At 40.8% G+C, this 20,951-nt stretch overlaps 1 protein-coding gene across 1 annotated transcript; it reads right to left on the reverse strand.

The window, feature by feature from the left end:
* Positions 1–1,458: 1,458 nt before the first annotated feature.
* On the reverse strand, positions 1,459–19,088 carry MAPK1IP1L (mitogen-activated protein kinase 1 interacting protein 1 like). Its single transcript, XM_032236411.1, has 4 exons — positions 18,914–19,088; positions 10,840–10,868; positions 9,366–10,064; positions 1,459–5,487 (listed from the first exon to the last, which is right to left on the reverse strand). The coding sequence occupies exons 2-4, from the start codon at positions 10,861–10,863 to the stop codon at positions 5,476–5,478; spliced, it is 735 nt and encodes a 244-aa protein (XP_032092302.1). The 5' UTR covers positions 10,864–10,868; positions 18,914–19,088; the 3' UTR covers positions 1,459–5,475.
* Positions 19,089–20,951: the final 1,863 nt, after the last annotated feature.

Raw genomic sequence — 20,951 nt, forward strand, 5'->3', positions numbered from 1 at the left:
ACTGCCCCCTAGAAACAGTTAAAAACATCCTTCCAAAGATGCCCATTTCTTTGCATTTTATTAAGGATTGTTAAATGGACTGTGGATATTTAAATGGTTCATATATTCCTGTAAAATCATCAAGAGTCCTGTTGGATTGTGGAATGATATAAACGTGAGCAATAAATAACAGTAAAACATTGTTAGACATATGATAGAACTGGAATCTATAGAACATTATTTAGCCTATTTTAGCACATCTGATGTATTTTAAATTGTTGGCTTGATTTTAGTAATTCAAGTGTAAGGAGCGCTGCTTTCTAGAACTGATGTGCACAGGACTCCTAATTACTTTTGTTCTATATGCTACTGATGTTGAGATGCTACTTGAGTCCACCATTAAACATAGAAACTCATTGGGGGATGTTAGGCCAATCACGCTTAGTCCAACTATCCTTAAGTTTGCTTTTGTGCGGGAGAAATAAGTCTTGTACTACACATAGAATAAATAATGTACCAATTAAAACCAGGATGCTATTATAAATCCTGGCAGGTGGGGTTCACAGCATAGGTCTGTCTCCACAGCATTTTTTCATCCTGCAGGTTCAGGCTTCCCAGAGATGCTTGTCTGTTATTGACAGAAATGTCAAATTATCAGGCCTGTCCCTCGTCATAAATCCACATTTATGACCTACTTTGCATATGTTAGACATACCAAGCAGGCAGTGGTCTGAGACTGCTCAAAGGTCATTTCAGAAAGTCAGTGAAATATTTCCAATATTCAAAAAGTGCCTCTGCCTGTTGTTTCCTAAACAGCCTCAGCTTCAAACTCCAGGCAAGCACAGCCGTTTCTCATATGCCCTGGCCTTCTTCGAGATTAACTCTACTGACTCTAGTTGGCTGAAGGCCATCAACATTGTGCTTTTGGTTGCTGCCACTTTAATGCTGATGCTTTGGTGGAGCTGGGTGGAGGAGAGCCTCAGTTAAGGTCAGGGTATCTTGCCTTGGGAGAGGCATGGGCTTTACCTTTCCTGAATGCTGGTTCTGACTCATCCTGATCCCTCTTTTCTATGAGAACTTGTGGGATCAGATTATGACTAATTCAAGAGATTTCTTTTTCACTCAGCTTATATTCCATATTCTGATTTAAGAGTTACTCTACAGTATGCAAATTCACTGATCCAGATCATGTCATCCCAGAGAGGGTCAGCAATTTCCAGAACTGTTCAGGGCATAGCCCACTTCTTAATCTTTAATAGAAACTTTAATTGTTAGGGGTCAGAGAAAGTGTTTCAATTTTTTTTTGTATTGGTGCATCATAAATTTACTATAGGATTGAGAGATAATCTGGAACTGAATTTATTCCCATTATTTCTTCCCTAAAAAGATGTAGTATAGAGAGACTATTTCTAGAAACAGTAGAAACACCCATGAAATTTTGCTAAATAATTTTCTCTAAAGGATCTATTATTTGTCCTTGAGCTGTCAAAAACTAAAACAGCTTCAAATGTTTTGGTGTTCCCCCATTTTATAGTCCAAAGTTACATCTTTTACTGAATTGGGAAAACTGCATTTGTCAATTTGAATTGGATGCTCTTATTATCCATCTCTGTCTCCTCTACCCTCTGAAACATAATGAATTAAAGTAAGAGGGGTAGTAAAGATCTTACAATTCTCTTAGCATCTAATCAAAATAAATTACCGAGAATCTTTTGTGATGTGTCAACAAAGTATATTAAAATTGCTTTGTAAGTAAAAGCCCTTGTTATAGAGGCAAGTAGTTGAAATAAAAGTTTTATGAAGTATACTGTGTGTACAATGTCATCTTGAAATATGCTAAATGTGTAAGTGTATACAAAAAGTAACACCGTTTTCAAAAAATATCAAATCCTGTATTTAAAGCCTCTTCGCTACCATCATACAGCAAATATTTGTCATCTATAAAGAAAAAAATACAGCAGCAGGTGATATGGTCTATACTTCAAAAGTGTGATTGCTTAATAATTCCATGTCATAAACAAAAGCAGTTAAATAAACATCCCAGAAACACAAGCCAAACAACCCACCCCAAACTTCTCAGCAGTTTTAGCTCACAAGGAACACAATAGAGAAACAATACAAATTTCATTGCATAACAAGCATCATGCCCCAAATCACTCACACATGAGACAGAAGGGTTAAAAAGGTTTTACTACACAGCGTCAAACTACAATTGCTTTCTGAAAGGGAGTCTTCTTCCATTGTTGGAGGAATAGTATCTCCATATGGCAAGGAAAAAATTTCTTAACACGAAGGAATAAGATAAGCAGAGATGCTGAACCCCCATCAAGACTTGCAAGCTTTGTTTTAGTTGGGTTTTGAATCAGAGCTTGCACGTTTTTAAAATCTGATTGTATCTTCTCCTTTCTTCCTACGTAGATATATTCTCTTGGACAATACACTAAAGGATTTCCAGCAAGGTTATAGGGGCGTGGAAAGGCAAATAACGTGCACAGGATGCTGTCATCACACTCATATGCAACTTACAGGCTAGCCTCAAATGTCGATACAAGGACAGAACTGTGTCAGCTGCATGTCATTGTTTTGCTGCCTCTGCAGTTTCTTACAGTCCCTCTTTGCCTCCAGCATCTAAGTGATGCTTCAAAGGGAAATTAAAGGCTGACAGAGTCTTTTGTAGGCAGAAAAGGCGTTTGTGGAGTATTTTTGTGGAAAGGGGGCCAAGGCAATGAATGTGGAATTATGCACAAGAAAAATCAAGCAAGCAGCTGCTCGCAAAACTTCCAGCAATGAAGGATAGCACAAATGCTGCTGCAGGCCTATCAATGGGGTCTTTCCTGCCTTCCTAACCCTTACGCAGCAGAATCTGAATAATATGCACAGGTAACATTTAGAGTTTTATAACTATATAAAATGCTGAGTTAGTTTTCTTATGCCACAATCCCTTATTTGGAGCAATGGCTGACCACCTTTCTCAGGTGCACGGCCCAGAATCTCAGCCAATCCCACCAGCCGATATAACATGGAGGAAGTCCTGCCGAAATGCTTTTACTTCTAGTTTAAGCAGGGCCCCAGTCTGACATAGCTGCAACCCTAGAACCGCTTACATAAAAGTCACTGAAGGTAATAGGACTTCCTTCTGAGTAGGTTTGTATTGGGGTTGCACTGATAGCTAGTAACACAAAATCGTGTCTTTATCATTTGGATTTAGGATGGGGAGAAATCAACATGTATTAGGGCAAATCTATTCAATGAGCTTGATTTTAAGATTTAGCAAAAAAAAAAAAATTCTGTCATCGGAGAAAAACTTTGCAAAGCATCTTTCAGCATTCTTCAGGGGTTTGTAAAATTTAATATTTCTATAGAGTAGGCAGAACACAGAAGAATTAATACTAACCTATTCTATATTTTGATCCACATTTCTTATTTCATATAATTGCATTCACCTCAAGAGTGTTCTGCCAAGTATCACAAACTTATATACTTTTATTGTCAGTCATATTTAGTCTCCCTCACTGTAAGCCAACATAGGAAATATCTAAATTTTTCAAATCTGAACTGGAATTCTGACAAAGCTTCTTAGTATCTTTCCACGATCGAAACGTCTCAATATTTCGCTTTAATATTCCTACATTATAGAGGATTCCTTTTTAAAGCCAACCATGCAGTGCAAGCTGGAACATATAGAGGAAGATGATGTCATCAGAGACAGACACGTTTATCAACCGTGTACTCAAAATGAGAAAATGGGATGCCCCTACAATGAAGAAAAACACACCTATCCTCAAATAACTGCTTTAGATAATACAAAGTTAAATGGGATGTCACTTCAAAGTTCATTAGCACTGGAGCTCTTAATCAATGCTACCTGAAAATAACTAATAATTTAGCTTACTTGTGAAACTTGCCAAGCTGCAGTTCCCACCATTAAGTTAAATTATCTGATATTGCCAAAGATCACTGGAATGCTAAACCCATCACCCATACAAATTTCTGTGGTTTAAAGCTAATGGGAAGATGCAATATTCTTCAAGAGAAACTGACCATTGAGGAGAGACAGGAAGATAACATGAACCAATGTGGGTGGGGGGTGGGAAATGCTTACTAAACTAGGACAAGAAGGGATGGGGAAGACAATGAGCCTTTTCAAATTCATTTGATTTGAGGAAATAAATATTTCCACAAACACTATAGGACACATGCCTAAGTTGTATCCATTCTTACTAAATTAAGATAGTCCATTATTTCTTAGAAAGAATATGGATTCCCTAAAAATCTCTCCTGCAATGTTTTTTTCTAAAGAAAGCTTGGAAATAAGCCAATTCATGATAAATGCTAGACACCTGTGTTAAGCAAACTTCTGGAAACCACAGAAGGAAGTTGTCAACTGTTAGAATATGGACTTATCAGTAAGACAGTGATGAAATGTTGCATTCTTTGTGAACTGTGATAAATTAGTCCAACGTATTTCCTCCATGGGAAATTCCACAAGGGATTGGCTTTTTGGTGTTCATCCCAAAACTGAAGTGAGAAAACTGTACATCTAAATTGTTGCATCTACTGTCAATATTCATCAAGTACATTTTAACTAATTACATTGCAATAATCTAATCATGAGCATTAAGAGACATCCTCAGAAACTTTCCTGTTTGGTTTGTTATCCCGAGACCAGATGTTCACATGAAAGTAAAGTTTCCAAATTAATTTTCAAAGATTCTGGAGCTGCCAGAGATTATACAGATTACATTCCCACCACTTCTTGCAAGAACTTTTTAAAATAAATTTTGCTTTGCAGAAGTGAAGCACACAAAACTTTTTGAATGGTTTTGAGGCTCGCTCAAACTCAAGCCAAAATGTTTTAGCTTCAGACTCAAAAGCAGATTATTTTTAGATGGCTCACAACAAATATGGCGGCTAAAAGAGCTGGAAAACTTCATGTCAGAAATATCTATTTGAACTACCTGAACATCTAAGCCAAACTGATGCTCCCCAAGGTTGTCTGTTGTATGAACTAAGCATCAATCAAATGTTCATCTCTTCAAAGGTTTCTCAAATAGAACAAATCAAGTCCGATACTGAGAACTGCTTTAAATTAATGTTCTTTGCTTCTCTTCAATTTGATGAAAGGTGTCTAGCTCATTTCTTCAGAAGCTTCTCCAGATAACTGAAATTATTTAAATTAAGATGTGGTCGGTCAATCAGGTCAATCCTCTAAATCCGCAATTAAGAAACAGTTGTAGTATTGATCCAGGGTTAGTCCTTACTCATTAGGCTAATGTCACTTGATAAAATCTTGACTAGAGTAAGGATTAGAGAGCTGGGGCAGTCAACTTGTTTATCCTAATCCATCTCACACAAAATAAGCGTTGGAGGAGTGCTCCCTCACACCACAAATGGGCTGGCAGAACACAGGTAGGCTCTTCAAAACTCCAAAAGATTACTAAAAACTTTTCTGTGTAAATAGGTAGGGAGGCAGTACCTCATCAGCCTGCCACAAGTTCAACGGTAGGGCTGAAAAAAGAGATAAACATGAAAACAATCAGTTTCTATTGTTCCAAGAGCAAATATTTTTAGTTAAAAATAATGAAACAGAAAAGTTAGAATTTGTCAGATATGTATTGCCATTTTACATGAACCACCTGGTAGTTGTTGCTGACTATAGATGGTGGTGCTCATCTCTGTTTCAAGGTCATTGAGCCAGTGTTATCCAGAGACATTTCCGCTGCATGATGTCATGGGGCACTGTTACCTTCCCACCAAAGTGATACCTATTTATCTACTCACTTTTGCATGCTTTCGAACTGCTAGATTGGCAGGAGTTGAGGAGATGGCGGGAGCTTACCCCTGTCATGTGGTACTTGGGTCTCGAACCTGGGCTGCCAGCTTTCCAGCTGACAAGCCCAGCATCTTAACTGCTGAGCCACCACACCTCCCTTGTGACAGAATGGCTTGTGGAAAATTGGCACAGGTACTCATCGACTTACAATCATTCGTTTAGTAAACAACTGTGTTGTTCAGCAATGGAAATGTTGGGCTCAATTGTGGCTGTAGATCAAGGACTACCTATACTAAGCCAATAAAATGGCATGCTTTCAAATGGCATCTATTGGCTAGAGAATGCCACTGTCTCATAGAGTGGCATTCTCTGTGGAATACACTCTCTCCTTGCCAGATAACACACCATGTGAAGAGACTAGAATCAGTATGGAAATCCCAACCTTCTCATCAACAAGAGTTGTGCTGGATCTTTTTCCACTTTTTCCCTAAACCAACAGATATTTTACATACAAACGCTAAGGGTTACAGTCAACTGCACAAAGAATTTGTGCTTGCAATTTTACCTAGACAGTGGGCAGAACTATCAATACCAAGAGTATTTACATGACATTTTATTAACAAAAGGTATTATTGCGAACTAACTGAGCTTTACTACACTTACCGTATATACTCGAGTATAGGCCGAGTTTTTCAGCCCACTTTTTGGGCTGAAAAAAGCTGCCTCGGCTTATACTCGAGTCAGTGAAAAATTTGCCCAAATGGAGGAGAAAAAGGGGCGCCCCTTTTTCTCCTCCATTTCGGGACCCAGTGGAAGTTCTCTGCGCGAGGTGAAATGGCCGGCAGCAGCCTCACTCTCCTGCCGTGGCTTCCGTTTCAGTCGCGCAGAGAACTTCCACTCGCTTCCCGGGCTTGTGTTCTGATGAGGGGGAAAGAGAGGACTTTTCTTACGCCCACATCAGAGCTGGACGTAAGGACTTTACCCCATTGATGAGGCGGGCGGCGCGGATTGTAGCAAGGACGGCCGCCGATCGCAGCCTGGCTGCGCTGGCGGGGACGGGCGGGGCGGGGTGGGATGAGACTCCCCACTCGCCAAGATGGTAGGACTCCAAGTCCCATCCCCTCCACCCGTCCCCACCAGCGCAGCCCCTGCCGCATCAGCCGGAATCTAATTTCCCCCTCATCAGAGCTCGGCGCGGATTGTAGCAAGGACGGCCGCCAATCGCAGCCCGATTGCGCCAGGGGGTTCCGCTGGTTGAAAGAAAGTCCTTCTTTGCACCAAGCGCTTTTCCCTCCCAACTAATTATAACTAATTATATTAATTAGATAGATCAGTGTTTCTCCACCTTGAAGACTTGAAAATATGTGGACTTCAACTCCCAGAATTCTGGGAGTTGAAGTCCACACACTTTCAAGTCTCCAAGGTGGAGAAACACTGAGATAGATGATCCACGGTGTTTATTTTTGGAAAAAAGCGCCTCCTGCTCTGGACTGCCGGGAACGCGATCGCGTCTCTCTCTCTCTCTCTTCCCCCCACCCCCGGCTGTTCCCACCCGGGAATGTTCTGGCGGGCTAGGCGGAGGGTGCGTGTGCGTGCATGTGTGTCAAGGGTGGGGAGGCTAAGAGGGCGAGGTGAGATCCTGGCGGGGACCGCATTTCACCCGCCGAGCTTCCTTTTCCCCCGTCTTTTCCTCCGCTCGCCGACTTCCTTTCTCCCGTGGCTGACAGGTGGGTGGGTTTCCCTCCTCCTCCTCCCTGCTGGACATGGATCTGCGGCGTGGGTGGCCGTCCTTGTTGCCCGCCGGCAGCAGGTCGCGGCAAAGAGAGGGAGAGGGAGAGAGAGAGAAATGCCGCCGCTCCCCGGCTCGCCTCTTTTTCCCGGGATCGCCGTGATGCTTTGAGTTTTCCTTCTGCGGAGGTGGGGTGGAAAGAAGAAGAAGTGGGGCCCTTCCCTGCTTCTTCTCGGACTACCTAAGCGTTGGGTGCGCTGTCCCCATCTGGGAAAGTAGTGCTGACTCATCAGGTGTCTGGGAACGGGTGGGGCTGAGGAGCGGCTGGGGGTGGGGGGTGTTTCACAGAGCGGCTGGGGGTGGGGGGTGTTTTACAAAGGGATGAGGTGGACTGAATTACCCCCTTGTATCTGCTGCCTTGTTTAGTGATTGTTTTGTTTGCAGCTATAATGATGGTGAAAAAGACCTGTAAAGCAAAGGAAAACTGAATAGGATCCTCAGCCCAGTCACAGTTTCATTTAACAACCATTTAATGACCAAGATACTAGTCCCAGTTATGTTCACTAAATAAGGATTATCTGTAAACTGTTCTTTTGGTATCCACGTATGCAAAAGACTGATAGCTGTAGGAGATGACCAAGCTGAGCCCAAGGGAAGGGTCAAACACATCAATGGCCAACGTAATTGTTTCAGGGTTCATTTTATTTACACCAAATATAATTCATTTAAGAAATTGGACAGCACATCCTTTATTAGTTTCAAATTCTTTCTTTAAAGATATCCATGGTGGAATGTAACATGCTGAAAGCAACAGTGGCAATGGGATGCTTTTGTGGCCCTTTGGGATAACCAAGAAATAAGTGTGTGTGTGTGTGTGTGTGTGTGTGTGTGTGTGTGTGTGTGTGTGTGTCAGAGAAGAATTTTTAACACAGGTATGTTGTACATGCATACATTTGGACAAACTTTGCAGAAATCTCCTCTTTTTTAAGTTTTATTTGGCATCATTCAATAGAGCAAAGTCTGAAAATGAAGCTGCATGCTACTGTAGGAGTCCAACAGTTTAGCAAATAAAAAGAGAACTTAGTGTTCCAGGGAGATGAATTTAAACTGCATGGAGATGAGGTGAGTGAAGTATTTCATTGAATACACCGGTATTGTGTGATAATAATTTGTTATCCAGAGCAAATTTTTACAATGGCTACTGTATATTTAATGGGCACAGGCAGGCTGTATATGTTATTCAATGGGCAATGGCAGGCTGTAATTAATGGACACAGGACAGGCTGTATATTCAATGGGCACAGGCAGGACACTGGTAGAATGTATATTATGAGCCTATGAGTTTTGAAGGATTTTAACTCGTGTTTTAGCTTGGTTGCTGAATGAGCTAAGGTTTTTGTACTTTTAAAGTTATTGTTGATACCATATTGTTTTTATTGACCCTCTTTTCCACTTACAGAGCTAGTTTACTGTTTTTCTTTGAATTAAATATTCAAAAACATTATTGGTATCTATTTTTATTTTTGAAATTTACCGGTAGCTGCTGCATTTCCCACCCTAGGCTTATACTCGAGTCAATAACTTTTCCAGTTTTTTGTGGTAAAATTAGGTGCCTCGGCTTATATTCGGATCGACCTATACTCGAGTATATACGGTATATAGTAGGAAAGGCTTGAGTAAGTTATTGTTGGTACAGATGCAATGAGATTAATACTTTATTTTAAATAATTTATTTTAAACATTATGTTTATACAGTGCCCTATAATTATTCTTTTCCCAAGGGGATGAATGTAATATCCTCATGATTTAAGATTTGCTAAATCTGATGGTAGGACCAATTATCTTAAGTTTAGCTACACCATAACTGAGAAAAGCCTTACTTACATGAGGGCCACCAGGTATGGATGGTGCTCCAGCAGGCGCAGGTGGCACTTGGTAAGGATTAGGTGGCGTTGGGTACAACCCTGGAGCTGGATAGGATCCTGTTGGTGGAGGAAATGGGGAAGGAGGCGAAGGTCCCCACGGTCCTGGGGGGACAGCTCCCCATGGCACTGTAGGAGCAGCCCCTGGTGTCTGAGTGGGAGTGGAATATGGCCCTGGAGGTGGATATGGCACGCTAGGTGCAGGATACTGTCCCCCAACTGAGGCTCCCCACCCTCCAGTGGGCATGGATCCCCATGCTCCAACAGCAGCAGGGGGAGCCCCTGGTTCGGTGGGACCCCCATATGGCCGTGGCATCTCTGGAAAGGGCATGCTTGGTGGTGGATATTGCCCTGGTGGGGCAGGACCAGGGGGTGGATATGGAGCACCTGGAGGACAAGTAGAACCAGGAGGAGGAAAAGGAACTGGTGCCCCAGGTGGGAGGGAAGGATACATTCCTGTTGGTGGCGGTCCAAAAGGCACGTTGGAAGTCGATGAGTTAGGAGGCAAACCAGCTGGAGCTGCAGGAGGAGCACTTGGTGCGTTATTCCAGGGACTGGAGGTTGGCCAGGCTTGTGGAGGCTGGCTGGGCTGTTGAGGTGGCTTCGTATTGCCCACTGAGGAATTCTTGGCAGGAGAACTCTCTGGTAGAGCATCGGCCAGCTGGGAAAACAAAATACCAGTGGGATCCTGTGACCAATGCCTGACCAATGATAACGTCTTACTTATCTACTATTTAAATTGGAGACAATGAAAGAGGAACAATATGTGTATGTGGAGGTGTGTATATGAACAGGCCTGTGGAATATGCCAGGCTGGGAGCCTGAAACCATCTCAGTAAGGAACAGCTACATAGGCTAGTTCAGTGGCAGCAGTGGCTGAAGGCAGGGATGGAAGGCAATGAGAAGTTCAGAGGTGAGCCAGAAAGGCAAGTTGGTGGGATACTGTATACTGTGCTGGAACATCAGTAGCATCTACTGAGGGAGATGGGCGGTTCAGAAATAGGAAATATAAATAAATAAATCTATGTGGAGGGGACAGGGAAGGAGACAGAAGGATAGATGTTGGAAAGGGTGTGTGTGTGTGTGGTGTGTTGAGGAATCAATCTATTACTCTTTTGATTACCTGAATAAGTAGCCATTAACCAAGGACTACTTGTATTCCAAATTTTCTTTGCACTAAGCTGACCTACAGCTTCAGCAGAATTTCCAAAATGTGATGATTTGTTTCTGATTCAAAACAAAGCATATTTTCCATCTTGGGTACATCCTTGCTTATTTAGTGCTTATAAAAACTCACTTTATGAAAACTCATAAAAACTTACTTTTCACCTATTTAACATACTAGTGAGACTTTTCCATAAAAAACATCTCAATTCTTTTCATTTCTTATTACAAACTGTTTACACTCTATGAGGCTGACAGAACGAACCACTCACCGAAAATTCATCAGCAGCTAACATTTTTCCTGAAAAAGAAAAACAATAATTAAATAAATTACTGGCTGCAGTATACAAAAATAAAATAAAATTTCTTGGTCTGATTGCAGGCTCTATTTGGAACTCCTGAGATACATATCTTTAAGTCTGCCTTTAAAGAAACATGCATAGACTACAATTTAGGAACAAAGACCATAGCCACAATAAAACACAGAGAGATATCACTTTAGAGCTTAGGTGAAGGATTCTGACTGAAGTTGGAGGTCATGACAAAACTTGATAAAAGAGGAAAAGAAAGAGCTTGTCAAAGAACGAACCTTCGTCTGCCAAACACAAGAATTTTGCCTGTTCAATGGAGATTCCATTTTCTTAAGTGAGCAATAAAGTGGGACATGAAACATTAGCATAACCCGCCGGATGTCTCCAAAACCTGTTTTGGAGAACCATCAAACATTCTGTTTTGATCTCCCTGAATGGCTCTCCAACTCAAAGATCTGCCTGCCTGTATCAAGCCTCTGAGCTAACATAAATTGATGGCATAATGAAACACACATAAAGAAGGGCCCTCACCGAAAAATGTTGTCCTCAGATATCTTTATTGCAGCTGGCATTATTCACATTTTCCCAACTTTAGTTATTAAATCTCAAATGTATTACAGGTAGGTCTCGACTTACAACCATTAATTTAATCTGTTCAATGTTAAAATGGTGCTGGAAAAGTGACTTATGACTGGTCCTTATGATGGTTGCCAAGACCCAGGGTCATGTGATCACCATTTGTGATCTTCTCAAAGAGCTTTGGCAAAGTCAATGGGAAAGCTGGATTCACTTAATGACTCTTGCAAAAAATGTCATAAAATCAGGCATGCTCATTTAATGGCTGCATGACTTAGCAGTGAAGATTCCGGTTCCAATTGTGGTAGGAGTTTGAAGACTACCTGCAATTCAGCCACACAAACCATATGTCAAATATCAAGGTTAGTCAGTAATGACAGAAGCAGTAACTGCTTCTGTCATTTTCGGCATGAGAGAAACTCCTCCCTCCCCAATTTCAATATGCACTTGGGAATTCTACCAAATCTGGCTTTGGCTTCCTCTGCTGAAAGAAGAAACCAATGGCCTCAATTGTATCATTCTAAAAGAACACATGCTGGCAAAAAAAAAAAAAAAAACCTTTGCTACACAGTTATAGAAAAGCTAAAAATAGAAATTTTTCAGCGGCAATAGCTGCTACTCTACTAATCATCATTGTTGGCACCACACCTAAACTAGGAATGGGGAAAGATAAATATAACCAGATAGTTCTTGCTTGCTGCTTATTAAACCTAGGTTAGATTTAGCTGTGACCAAAAGTGGCACAAAAGTTCTTGCTCATCTCACCCTCAGGAGGAAGCCTAGAAACTATACCCTCTGAGAAGACAGCAACACTGAAACTCAAGTAACGGATCAAGAGGTATATGGAGAGCCATCATACTATACTGCCTGCATAATTTCTCTGAATATACTATTTTATGGCAGAATGTAACAGGAATCTGAAGGAACAGCTTGCATTAGGCAAGGTTATACAAACATGTGAAGACAGTATAATGACCATAAACTGAATTCTCTCAATTGATGGAACCAATTATCTCTTTAAAATATCTGTTTCAATATCGATACTATTTTATTTTATATATTTATTTATTTATTTTAAAAAATGTACATTGCCTCCTATTCACACATGGCGACTCAAGGTGGCTTATATCAATACAAAACATTTTACTTATTTATTTCATGCATTTGTAAGGCCACCCAACTCAAACTGAGATTCTACATTGTAGTTAGTGTAAACTAAAGTATACAGTAACAACATTAAATGCAACATTTTAAAAAAGAGCAATTTACTACATTGTAGCATATAAAATGGCAGCCAAACCTGACAATGAAATAACCAAAAGAGATTCCACTAAAAACCATCCTATTGGCACTTGAATGGTGTTTAGTGGAATCTCTTGATTATTTCATTATGAAAAAGAGGCTTTTAAAACGGCTTTCCTAAAGGCAAATAGAGTTCATATATTAGAGGTAGATTGTTCCAGCATACAAGGGCAGCCATTGGAAACATGTTTCCTAATTTCGATAAGATGATTAATGTTTAAATGTGGGAACCTGGAACATGCCTGACCTATGGGAGTCTGTGGGATAGGCAGGTGTTCTTGGGAGAAGACAATCCCACAAGTAGCTCAGTTCTATTAAACGTATTAAACACTTAAACACAATCTTTAACACACTATACAATTAATGTTCTTTAAACACCTTATTTTAATACATTATATTAAAATTGGCGGATATAGAGATAACAAATACAAACTAAGCAAAATATAAAAGAAAAAGTACAGAGAGGAAAAATTTAAAAATAAAAATAAAATTCCCATAGGAAGATTTCTTACCTTTTAGATTCAAAATCTTCGTAAATATTTAATGGGATTTTAAATAGCCCACAGGAAGGAGTCTTATAATTAATTTAAATAACTTATTTCCTATCCATATGGCCCTCAGTTTGTTTATAATTTTCCAAACATTACTGTTTAATCACCCTTTTGCTCTTTGTTTCAAAGTAAAAAGAAAGTTAAGTCCTTAAATGCATATGGAATTTCTTTAGCTGAGGAATGAAGGAGAATCACCCATTGTAATGAAACCTGTTGTTCTGAAGTTCTCAATATTAAAAAAAAAAAAAGCTAACAAGCAATTTCCAGAAAAGTGGGTAAACACAAAGTCCATTTGAAGGTTCCAAAGCAGAGCTTAGGCAAAGCTAATTTTCCCTTAGTTTTGAGAGCAATAAATTTGCCAGAGGCTGCTGTTTTAGGGTCTCTTCACAGGGTGCTTCTGTGTGGAGTACTTGTGGGAAATGCCAGGACCTCATCTTTATCCAGAGAGGAATTTCAAAATGTCAATCTGGTTGCTGGCACCTTGTTCTGCTGCGATTATTGGCTCCACTAAAAACAAAGCTGTCTTCAGTCCTCCATTTTTCCCCTTGAAAGTCCAATGTCCTATAGATCCCTTAAAGCAGGGGTCTCCAAACTTGGCAACTTTAAGACTTGTGGACTTCAACTCCCAGAATTCTCCAGCCAGCATAAATAATGATTTTGCTCAGATCAAAGTGGCACCATATCTAACAACCACAAAAACCTCTGATGTAATCAGAACTCCTAGAACAGAGGTCCCCAACCACTGGGCCGTGGCCCATATCGGGCCATGGCTTGTTCAAAACCAGGCCGCGCGAGCAATGAACAAGCGCACATAGGGAAGTTAGGCTCACACGAGTGGAACTTTGTGTGTGAGCTTAAGTACCCTCCGCCTCCATTCACACAAGTGGAGGACATGTACACCCCCTACTCTCCCTCACACATACACCAGGGCGCCAAGATGAAAAGGTTGGGGATCGCTGTTCTAGAACATATTTTTATTTTTCCAATGATTGACAAAAGACAACTAAGAAAACTATTCCTAAATCTTATACCATTCTTCTCATTAGCTAACTGATTAGCTGACAAAATCCCATGTAATTCAAAGAGCACACAGTTAAGCAGGATCAACTGCCCTCTGGCTTATATTCTTAAAAAGTAGGCAGCATCCTTTTGCTTAAGGAGATGGGTACTAAAATATAGAAAAATATTAGCAGGAAAGCTGAAAGGTGCAAGGAATGCATAAGAAATCAGCAGAAACAAGATTGTTATAATAAAATAAAATTCAAATAAAATAAAACAATTACACTGTTACCATGAATTTTAAGAGAGACAAGTCCAGGGTTGTTTGGTTTAAAAATCAAATGCATGGATGTGAAATGGGGAAATGTCTTACTAACAATACTAGCAAAAGAAAATTCAGAAGGACAAAAAGAAACTGGAACAGGTGCCAGGTACAAAAGGCATGATCATATACCCAGAAACTGTGTTTAATGAAGAAAGGATCATTTCCTGGTATCTGCCCTTTTAGTTTTCCTTTATCAGAAGACACTGAAAGAATTGGGTACATACTTAGAATTTAAAAGAAACGGCTTAGGGAGATATGATAGCACTTTTCAAACACTGTATCACATAAAAACAATATTTTTGCAAAAGTCACAGAATAAAGGTTTTGAATTATACAAAAACAGTTTCTGGTGTGATCAACAATAGCAATAGCACTGACTTATATACCACTTCATAGTGCTTTTACAGCTCTCTCTAAGCAGTTTACAGAGTCAGCATATTGCCCCCAACAATCTGGGTCCTCCCAATAAGAACAGTTCAATAATTGTAGAAGAGTATGAAGATAACCCTGAAGAAGAAACGGTGAACAGCACTCGGCCATGAAAAGGAGTAGGGGATGAGAACAAAATTCTATGAAACTTTCAAGATTCCATTGCACACAGCCCTCACCTAATAACAGTAATTGCAATCAATTTGTTTCTAAGCAATGCAGATGTAAATCACATTGTGTGACTGCACCACTTGACAATGGCAATTCCTTGCTACTGTTAAGCAAATCACTGAAAGTTCTTTAAAAAGGAGCTCATATGACCATGACTTACTGTATATACTCGAGTATAAGCCTAGTTTTTCAGCCCACTTTTTGGGCTGAAAAAAGCCGCCTCGGCTTATACTCGAGTCAGTGAAAAATTTGCCCGAAATGGAGGAGAAAAAGGGGCGGGGCCATGCCGCTGGGTGACACTCGTGAATGGCCCAGTGCCCCTGTGAGTTTCCCCTCCCTCTGTGTCAGTTTGCCGCGCAGCGCGCACCGCACCATCCCCCCTCCTCACGTTCTAATGTAATGCAGGGCTGTCTTACGATTCCCCTTCCTCCCCCTCCTGCCGCTCTGCAACGATGTCCCACCTCCTCCTTGTTATGGCAAGCAGCCACATAGCGATGTCCCACCTCCTCTGGTACAGTGATCCAATGATAGGAATCACTGTGCCGTGTGTCATAGGAGGCGGGACATCGCTCCCGCGGCTGCACGGGACATCATCATCACAGCGGGACATCAGCATCATGAGGTGAGTGAAGTATTTCATTGAATACACCGCTAGTTTACTGTTTTTCTTTGAAATAAATATTCAAAAACATTATTGGTATCTATTTTTATTTTTGAAATTTACCGGTAGCTGCTGCATTTCCCACCCTAGGCTTATACTCGAGTCAATAACTTTTCCAGTTTTTTGTGGTAAAATTAGGTGCCTCGGCTTATATTCGGGTCGGCCTATACTCAAGTATATACGGTATGTAGGAGGGAGACTGGCCGAGCCAAGTGGGGGGGAAGGAGTCAAATGAGGATTTAGTCTAGAATCCTTATGGTCACAAGAGGGTGAAATCCATGCCGTTAAATCTTATGCAGTCTGACCCAGGTGCAAACCGTTAGTCTGAGAAGATTCCTGTGTATAGCTTGAGCAATAAAAGTTAATTCAATTCTTAAAGTGTGGGCCTGGTTGTTCCTGCTTGACACTTATGACTTCCTGCTGGCTTCCCCATTGACTGGTTATGGGCAGGGAAGGTTGCAAATCACAATTAAATGACTGTAAGATATTGCAACAGTTGGAAATGTGAGCTGGTTGCCAAGCACCCCAACTGCAATTTCGTGACTGTGGGGGCACTGCAATGGCTGGAACTTCAAGGACCAGTTGTAAGTACCACTTGTTTATCTCCATTGACAGTTTGAACAATTGTGAATGAGTGGTCAGTAACTGAGGATCATGTGTAATATATCCTGCAATAAAGTTCCAGCAGTTCTTGGCAAGCAGTTTTAGGCTGTTTCAACTTAAGTATAATTGCTGTATATGAAAGGAATAAAAGATGCTGAAGATAATTTCAAAATCACTGGAGGCTAATGATCTAGTTTATTTGACTTTAGTCAAGCCTATCTTAAGTGTGTGCAATTTTGGGAATGATGCTTTAAAAAGGTTTCAAAGAAATTGAAACAGGTTCAGGCAGAGAATAATGATTATTAGAGGAGTAGAACTAAACCCTGTAAAAAGAGGTTGAAGAAGCTGGCATACTGTCTTTATTTTTGCAAAAAGACAATTGAGGAGGATGGCATTCTTACATTCGTGGCAGGATTTCAATGAGAAAGTCAAGATTTGTTCACTTTCATTCCAAACTAAAGAATAGATAAAAGTGGATTTAAGTCACAGAACACTGATTCCAATTGAATGTCAGACAAAAAAAAAACCCTTTCTAATAGTAAGAGTAGCTCAATAATGGAATAAAATTGCCCAGAAGAGTGAGGTTCTCTCAAGTCGAAGCTGGACAATTCAGGATGCTGTGATTCAAATGGTTGCACTGGGCAGATCTGATTGTCTCTTCCAACTCTGATTCTAAAATACACTCCCTTCTCTAAATAAGCTGAAATATATAATGTAGAGATACCAGATGGTTAAGTCTCTTGAAAATATATATATGTTCCCGGTTTTCTCAGTCTACTCAGAACTAGGTTTACTCTTACAAAAGAAAACTGTTATTTTAAAAACACTACAGAAGAATGTGAAAAAGAATTTCTCTGAACTTCACCAGAACTGTTAAAGCATGGTTTAAAATATCCAGACAAATTACAAAATATACGAGATATATAGAACAATCTCTGCTGCTATTTAGCAGCTATCTGGAATTTTGTGGTCCAGATATGACAGCCCTGTATTTCAGAGCCAAAATCCAGCTTTCTTGCTAAAATACCTAATTTGAACAAACTTCGTTTAGTAAATCACTTTCAACTATAGCCAGAATGTTAAAATATACTTTTCACAACAGGAAGACCATATTTGCACAATATTCTACCCCAATTAAAAGAACCATAATTTACTGAATTTGCCTAATACCATGGATTTGTACAATACACTGCATAACAATACTGTACATGGTGTGAACCCAAATAATCCTTATTTTATGGAGTATTAAATTACACTTGGCAACATTTTCTCTTCTGGATCGATGCTAAAAATGTTCCATTTCCCATCCAAAATATTTTTTTTCAATTTGTACATTCAGAATGGCAAGGTCAAGCAATGTACACCTTTGTCTAATACTCGAACTTCAGGAATGTGGTTTTGTGTTCTGCAAGTGGTGGTGTTCCATGATTTCGTCATCTTTGACACAATATCAGGAAATTCCCAGATATAATTTATTTCCTTTACTGAGGACATCATAAATACCCTCTTTTTTGGATGAGCATCTTTTAGGGCTTCTTAAGAATCTAAATGAGATTACTGGGCCTCTGAATAGCCCAAAGATTTACATTTTCAAACCCCAGAATCAAAAGGAAGTCACGTTGCACAGAACCAGCAATCTCAAAGTGCTTAAAGGCAGCACAAAGGAAGTGTTTGGGAGCCAACTCCATTTCCCTAAGGGGGTGAGCATAAGCACACCAGGGTGCCTACTGTCCCCATTGATATGTACTCATTTTATGTATTCATGGCCATGTTATACTTATTTATATCCATCTATTTGTACCAATCTCATGTGATAATGTCCATGTCTATACTAATACATGTTAGCTGTATGTTGACAAATAAATAACATAAAAATAAATAAATATAAACTGAGCCACCATACCTTACAAAGTGCAATATCCCAGTTACTTATACACCTAAAAGTGTAGGATGGTGCTTTGAACCAAGTCACTGCTGCAAAAGTCTAACCATACAAGCTTTAGAAAGGCCTATACGAGCCTCACGACTAGCCAGCAAAACAATCGCCCTCCTCACTCAGCTTCCTCCCCACGTTACTGGCGAATTAATACACAGAAGAAGCAGCTTCTCTGAGGGAACGCAGTGTGTTTGTTAGCCAGGTGTGGACATGAAGCTTTCTGACCCTTCAACTTAACGCCTTTCGAGGCCCCTTTCGGTAGCCGCTCTAACGCTGCAACTTACCTGAAGCGAAGCCCTCGGGGAGCCCACGGGCGCTCCTGCGTTAACCGGAGGGAAGGGAAAATGGCCAAACGGTCCGTTCAGAGGAGGCCCCGCCGCACCAAAGGCCAGGGGAGTTAAAAGAAGAGCAAGGCCTCCTTCTCCTCCCTCAACCCGAGACAGGAAGGAAAGGAAAGGCCAGCCCAGGCCGCATCGACTTACCTGGCTACGCTGAGGGAGCTAGACGACAAGAGGGACACCACCACGGCGACTACAGCCGCCGATCCTTCCTTCCGTGCTCGCTCGCTTGTTCCTCGTTCCTCCCACCTCTCTCTCTCTCTCTCTCCCCTCAACCAAGCGGAAGTGAGCGTTGTTGTCACTTTACCACTACATCCGCCTTCCAGGAGAGGGAGGGGGGACAGAATCGGAGGGGTGGGACTCTGATCACGTGACAAGGTCTTCCTCCAATACGTGACTCTATTGGCTGGCTCGAGAGGACACGTGATCGCAATCTTCCATTCCTGAGCCTCAGTTCTTCCCGCGGCCCAAATAGGCTTGCGGTTGTGCACGCGACGATCCCTTATCATTTCGTCAGGTGCGTGGCCCTTCTTCTTCCTCCTTAAAAGGCGGTGTCGTTCCCTTCCCCCCACAGCATCTCCTAGTGGTGGGAGGAGAAAACTACATGTTTGGGTTCCCAAAGGTGCTTTTTTTTCAAGAGGCAACTGGACTTTCTGGGTTTTTCTTTGAAGTCGTTTCACTTCTCACCCAAGAAGCTTCTTCAACTCTCACTGGATGGTGGGGAATGGAATGATTTATACTCCTGGCTGACAGCTGGTCATTTGCATTCTTTTAGCAAGTGGTGTAAGGCCACCTATACTTTACTCATGGTTTACAGAATCTGTTTGCAGAACATACATGATCTGAATTCAGGCAATACAATAAAGGTAGATATGATTGACCTGATGACATTGATGTACAAACGCAGCAAGATTTTTTTTAAAAAAATGGATGCATAAAAGTAACACACAAATCATATTGAACAGGTTGTCAATGTGTGTATAATGAGCACTTATAAAATGTGATGAATAAATAAATAAATCTTTCCTCTAAATCATTTATATTGTAGGCTCCATTGTCCTAAAATGTATCAATCTGAGAACAAGATCAATATTGAACTGTGGAAAGTTATCACCCAGCCCTCTCCCAGAAAAAACAGGAAATGTTCCTAGAAAATATTGAAATGGCAGAATCTTATATTTCCTTGCATGTGAAAAGGAAGAAACATATTTTAAAGACAGAATAGCTTCCTGCCCCCACCCACTTTGTTAATGGTCCATTAAGAAGGCCAAGCCAGTCGTGCATTGCATTATGGGCATGGCATGCCTGCGTACAACACCCCTGCGCTCCCCCCACTTATGGCACGCAAGCCAAAAAAGGTTCGCTATCGCTGGACTATTGAATGATAAAATTGAATAGTTCTTGCAGAGATGTTTCATTACCCAAATTAGGTAACATCACTGATGATGTTATCTAGTTTGAGTATTGAAATATCTTCAAGAAAACAACCAAGCTCAGAGAGCACCAAGGACTCCAAAACTAAAAATGATTTGTGGGAATAATAAAACAAAACACAAACTTTTAAAAATGCAAACATTTAAAATAGGAATATTTGTCTTGAAGTATATTTGTACTTCAAGGGACCTGAGCTCATTTTTCTGCATTTTGTGTGGTTAATTTAAGACTATTTGTTGATTTATTTATTTAGTGTGTTAGATCTAAAGTGAACAATTAGAACTAGCAGAACATAGTGTGGAAAGTTATCACCCGGCCCTCTCCCAGAGGATTGAAATATCCTAGGAAATATTGAAATGGCAGAATATTATATTTCTCTGGATGTGAAAAGGAAGAAACATGTTTTCAAAAGACAGAGTAGTTCCCTGCAGCTTTCTGGCCATCCCCCTTTGTCAATGGGCCATTAAGATGCCCAAGCCAGTCCCTTTACATAATAAAGAGTTCTCCCCTTCTGCTCAGCTCCCCTTCAGGCATGACTAGCCTTCACCCACTCACCACATGGCATCTGAGAACTCAACCAAACCTGTATTCAAAGCACAGCCTAGAGCAGCGATGGCGAACCTTTTTTGGCTCGCATGCCACAAGTGGGGGGAGCGCAGAGGGGGTTGTGAGCAGGCATGCTGCACCCATAATGCAATGCATGAGCCCCCCCAGTGTGCATGCGCACACTACAGATGCGACCCTTCAT

This window comes from Thamnophis elegans, chromosome 1, assembly GCF_009769535.1.
Source record: "Thamnophis elegans isolate rThaEle1 chromosome 1, rThaEle1.pri, whole genome shotgun sequence".
In the NCBI taxonomy this organism is placed as follows: domain Eukaryota; kingdom Metazoa; phylum Chordata; class Lepidosauria; order Squamata; family Colubridae; genus Thamnophis; species Thamnophis elegans.